This window comes from Pteropus alecto, unplaced genomic scaffold (genome assembly GCF_000325575.1).
Source record: "Pteropus alecto unplaced genomic scaffold, ASM32557v1 scaffold86, whole genome shotgun sequence".
Lineage (NCBI taxonomy): Eukaryota > Metazoa > Chordata > Mammalia > Chiroptera > Pteropodidae > Pteropus > Pteropus alecto.
Window position 1 is genome coordinate 7,877,034 of NW_006442109.1, and position 5,620 is coordinate 7,882,653.

Consider the following 5,620-nt stretch of genomic DNA (forward strand, 5'->3'; position numbering starts at 1 on the left):
TGTAATAGTGGTAACAAGTCAGTTCGTACCCAGGTATATAAAGTGAGATTCTCCCTTTCCAGTCCCACCCCTGACAGTTTGGGGCACATCCTTCGACTCCTTTCTTTACTCATACAAACATACATATATATCTTTTTTCTTTTTCTAATCAAAATGAGATTTTACTTTATACCTTATTCTACAACATGCTTGTTTTATTTTATCATGGATATTTCTCTACCTCAGTATGTATAAGGTGTCATTTCTGTTAATGGCTACTTAATTTTCTATAGTAAGTATGTATTATAGTGTATTCAACTAGTCCTGTTTGGTTGAAAAGTTGGCCTGTATTTGGTATTTTGCTATCACAAAAAGTGTTTCAGCCACCATATATATATCTTGCTATAGATAAAGGTATAGAGATACGCACATGAGTAAGAAAGAGAAAGAGAGAGATTGAGATTTCTATATCCTAGGAGTTGTATTTCTGCAGACTAGTTTTATCCAATGTGGCATTTTTGAATTAAAAAATAAAAATTTTAATTTTTGATTAAAAGTTTTGGTCATTATACATGTTTTCAATCAACAGATACTGGAAGTATAGTGTGTGTGTGTGTGTGTGTGTGTGTGTGTGTGACATTTCGACCCTGAATAGGGGTTTTCACACTGACCACCAACAAGCCCAGGACTCACTAGGATAGACTAGGAGCGAGGGCGTTCCAGATGGAAGGTCTGCCCCTTGCCTGCCTCCTCTCAGGGAAGGTAGAAAAGAACTGAAGCTACTTTGTAGAACTCCCTTATTTTCTCCCTCGCTTCGTTTCATAATGCATACCCTTGACCTGATTTGGAAGCAGTCCATCTGTGGACAGAGCATTTTTCCCCACCTGGATCTAGTGGTCAGGAGAGCTTGTCATCGTCATAGACCTGGAGTGCCAGATCTCTAAGGGTCCATGTAGACCATCTGGGCCACATTTCAGGTGTTGCAGATGAGGAAATCAAGGCCTAGAGAGGGGAAGGATTTGCCCAGGGTCACCAAGAAAGTTGATGGCACAACTAAGTCCCAAGAGAGCCTCCAACTATGAGACTGGTACCCGGGGGCACTTATTTAGTACCCACTAGAAGAGAGGCACAGGGTCAGGTCTGGATTTGCATCTACCGTGTGCCTGGGGTAAGTCCGTGTACCTTCTCTGGGAGTCAGTTTCTCTGTCTGGAAACACCTTCCCCCCGGGGCTGCTGAGAGTTCACAGAAAGAACTGTGTGTGTGTGTGTGTGTGTGTGTGTGGCCCCCCGGGGCTGCTGAGAGTTCACAGAACTGTGTGTGTGTCTGTGTGTGTGTGTGTGTGTGTGTGTGTGAGAGAGAGAGAGAGAGAGAGAAAGAGGGAGAGAGAGAGAGAGAGAAGGAGGTGGGAGCTAACCCCCCAAGTGCCTCGTGGGGCTGATCCTGGTAAACGAGGTGGGAGCTAACCCCCCCAAGTGCCTCGTGGGGCTGATCCTGGTAAACACCATTCCTCCCCTTGCTCCTCAGCTGGTGTTCCCTCTCGAATGGTTTCCACTTAACAAGCCCAGCGTCGGGGACTACTTCCACATGGCCTACAACATCATCACGCCCTTTCTCCTGCTCAAGGTACAGTCCCAGGCTCCCTGCCCTCCCTTCTCACCCTCAGTCCCTCCTCCAGCCAGCAGGGAGCTGGTGCCAAGCCCCAGGAGTGCCCTAAATCAGGCTTTCCCTGCCTGAACCTGGGAGACACAGGCTATAATAGAGGGACACATCAAGAGCCTAGGGGCCCAAGGACAGGCAAGACTGCCTCTGGCTGGGAGAGATGGAGAAGGCCTCCCCAAGAAGGGGCATTTGATTTGGGCCTCAGCCTGCTGTGCCAGGGGGTGAAGGGGGAGAGGTATTCAGGCAGAAGGACCTGAAGACACGCCATGTTTGGGAGACCATAATACAGCTGGGGAGGCTGAAGCAGGAGTGGCTGGGTTGCCCCAGAAGAGGTCAGAGACCAGTTGGGAAGGCAGATTGGGGCCAGGTGACAGGACTGGAAGCATTGGAGGGTGAACTCTATCCTCTGGCCTGGAGATCCCTGATTTTGAAGTGCCACTGGGAGCAAATAGCTAGCCAGGGCGGCCAGCTTTGTACTTTGCCAAGGAAGGGCCCTTAAAACAACTATCACCATCTATTATCTCCATCATTTTATTTTTAGAAAGATATTTCAAATCTCTAAAAGTCGGAAATGGATAATCTCAATTCAGATGAGTCTTCAGTTAAATAATTTAGTTTCAGAAGCACCCAACCCCATCCCTGTCATTTTCTTTGTGTTTGTCAAGGCCCAGTCGCTCAGAAATCGGAGTCTCCTCAGGAGACCAGCCCAGCCACCCAGGATGAGAAGAGGGCCGTGCCTGGACCTCCAGTGCCTGTGTTGTCACTTCCAGCAGGAGGCTTGCGTGTGACTCTGGGCAATGAGCCAGCCCCTCTGAGTCTATTTACTCTCTGGGAAATGGGGGTGCTGTTTCCTTGGCCCTGTTAGGTTCACAGGGATCGTGTGAGACTCTGGAGGTCTGGCTGGTGCACTAAAGGGACCCACCAATTTGTGAGCGACTTTGCAGTTGGTGGCGCCCATCCCATCCCAGGTGCGAAGAGGGATGCTGAGGGTGTCTTGTGTTGTGATGGAGGCGGGGTCATGCTGCTGTGCCTCCCTCTGTCCTCAGCTCATCGAGCGGTCCCCCCGCACCCTGCCGCGCTCCATGATCTATGTCAGCATCATCACCTTCATCATGGGCGCCAGCATCCACCTGGTGGGAGACTCAGTGAACCATCGCCTTATCTTCAGTGGCTACCAGCACCACCTGTCAGTCCGTGAGAACCCCATCATCAAGAATCTCAAGCCCGAGACGCTGGTGAGGCCGGCTACCCCCACCACATGTAAACTCTGCGGGCACAGCCTGTCCTGGAGACCAAAGAGATACCCCGACCTATCACTGTGCAACCTTCTGCTGAAGGCAATCTGCTAGTGAGGGCACTGTCCCCCGCCAAGCTAGGACACTCATGTGTTATTAGGAGGTGGCGTATTGGCTGGCTCCCACCTGGGCTTTCTCCTACCGGTAGGCAGAGAATGAGGGCAGTTGGGGGTAGGCCGGGGCGTGGAGGAGGGTGGCCAGAGGGCTGCATGGGCCGGGATCCTTCCGAAGCACCTCCCTCTAACCCTGTCGATCCTGCGCCCTCAGATCGACTCCTTCGAGTTGCTCTACTACTACGACGAGTACCTGGGCCACTCCATGTGGTGAGTGATGGGGCTAGTGTGTCTACTCAGGGACCCTGGCCAGCTCTGCCACCGGCCTCCGGGACACAGGACAAGACTCTTTGGGCCTCGGGCCTGCAGATGCCTTCATGGCGTTCTCTTCATCTGCTGGGGCGCAGTGAGGCGCCGGGGCCCTGGCTTCCCTCCGCCTCCTCCCAGCCCGGCAGTACCCGTGGCGGCCACTAGAGGGCAGCGAGCGGCCGTCTCGCCCTCGCCCCGCCGGGAGCCTGAAGCGGGTGGGGGAGGAGAAGGCCGTGGCGCTGATAAACAACACCTAGTCGAGTGAGGATAAAGACCTCCACCACAGCAGGCAGCGGTCTTTGCGAATGAAGTGGGGAGGAAGCGGAGGAGGGCCAGCTAGACCAGGTGTGTGTGTGTTAGGGCGCTGTTTGCGCTCTGCCCTCAGAACTCGCAGATCTCCCTTACCCGTTCACCTTGCACAAATTGGGGGGCTCAGCCACAGGAGATTAAGGGCCCAAGCGGGGGTAAGTCATCTGTTACAATCCCCTACTTTACACAGGATAAACTGTGGCCAGCTTAGGAGGACCCTAAGGTGACAGCTAGTTAGTGACAGAGCCAGCCCTGGACCTGGGTGGCCTCACTCCTGAGTGAGGTAAGCTCACTCGTGTCACATATGCCCTACACTTGTGTTTCCAGGGTCTGTTTTGAGGCAAGGAAAGTGGATCTGCTTGGCTCACGGGGCCTGGACAGGCCTCTTGCCAGCCCTCCGGTGATTTTTGCCAGAAGACCCTTCCCATGGAAGGTCGGGGAAGGGAGGAGGAGAGAACAGAGACCTGGATGAAATAGCGGGAGAGGACTTGGGAGTGTGTGGGGGCCACGTGAGGGGAATAGGGAGGCTGGGTAAGAAGACAAGCAGGGGCGTGAGAAGAGAAGAGGGTTGCATGTGTGTAAGAGACAGCACAGGTGTGTGGGGAAAGCCGGTTGTGTGGGGAGGAGAGAGGGCGGGCCTTTTTGCATGGGATACATGCATGGGAAGATCGTGCGGCTGTGGGCTGTGGAGTTCCTTGGCGGCCCTTCAGCAGGTGCTGTTCTCCTTTTATTTACCTGGACCTTAGGGCTCTCCCTCCTTAGCCCTGCTGTGTACACCTGTTTCCTGGCCTGTGCGGAGCTGAGGCTACTGGTGCTTAGGGTTCATGCATGAAGGAGAGGCAGCCCCCTCACACATGTGGAGTGAGTAAGGTGGCCAGAGCAGTATGGGAGGGACCCCTGCACCCAGCCAGTCTGCAGGCCTCTGATTTGCTTGTGTCCTGGGAGCAGGCCTCATGTTCCTGCCTCCTCCTATCCTGCGCAGGACTCCCAGCACAGGAAAGGCTGGCAGGGACTCTGAGTGCCCGCCCCCAAACCAGGCATTTTGTAAACCATAAAGTGACACTGCACGTGGTGCAAGGAACCAGTACAAGGACCAGTGGGAGTCTGGGAGGAGGTAGATCGCCAGGGCAGCGAAGCAGGCCTCAAAGGAACTGGTTTTCCTGTTGCAGGTACATCCCTTTCTTCCTCATCCTCTTCATGTACTTCAGCGGCTGTTTCACTCCTACCAAAGCTGACAGCTCAATGCCAGGGGCGGCCCTGCTCTTGGTGGTGCCCAGTGGCCTGTACTACTGGTAAGTGAACATTGGACATGAGGTAGAGAATGAGAGGGGGCACTTAGTAAGCCAGGCAGTAAAAATGTGCTCCTGACCGCAGAGCTGCTATGCGACCCCAGGTGAGACTCTCCCTTTTGGAGCCCCTGCTCTCTCCTCTTCTAGTAGAGACTGTGACAATGGCCTGTAGTGGCCTGTCTCTTACCAGGAAGCCAGGCCTGAGTGTGGCCTCTATCATCATGCCCCTCTACCCTGTGCCCCAGCTCCCCAAACCCCAGTACCACCTTGGGGTCAATGGAATCCATCTCCAACGCCAGGCCCCGTATAGCCTGGTGGGCTTCAGTTTCCTCCTGGTCTCCCTCTCAGGGGGAGAGAGAGGGGTTTTGTAAACTATAAAGGACCATGGAGATGACAAGGACAGGTAAGGGGAGAATTCCATGGCCTCGAGAGCTCCCCACCAGGTGTCTTTTTCCCTCCAGCTCTCTTCCCATTACAGAAGAACCAGGCCTCAGCCAGGCTCTTACCCCACTTCTGTCACTTCTGCCCTGGAGACAAGCCCTCCTAGGGGACTATAGGTATCACAGGATAGGTATCTGATGGGAAGCCTCTGTCAAAATGGAAGCCTCCTTTCCAGGAGCCAGCTGCTGCCCACATCCAGGGTCTGTCCCCTGACTGGGTGAGAGGATCCACCAGAACAAGTCTGTATGCCACCGGAGGACAGGATTAGAAGGAAAGGGTGGCAGA

At 53.7% G+C, this 5,620-nt stretch overlaps 1 protein-coding gene across 1 annotated transcript in view; it reads left to right on the plus strand.

Moving 5' to 3' along the window:
- Positions 1–5,620, plus strand: part of CLN6 (CLN6, transmembrane ER protein) — a 12,851-nt gene that overhangs the window by 3,635 nt on the left and 3,596 nt on the right. Inside the window, exons 4-7 of the mRNA XM_025038741.1 lie at positions 1,505–1,603; positions 2,686–2,874; positions 3,202–3,257; positions 4,775–4,897. Coding sequence (XP_024894509.1) covers positions 1,505–1,603; positions 2,686–2,874; positions 3,202–3,257; positions 4,775–4,897 — 467 coding nt within the window. The remainder of the gene's footprint in view (positions 1–1,504; positions 1,604–2,685; positions 2,875–3,201; positions 3,258–4,774; positions 4,898–5,620) is intronic.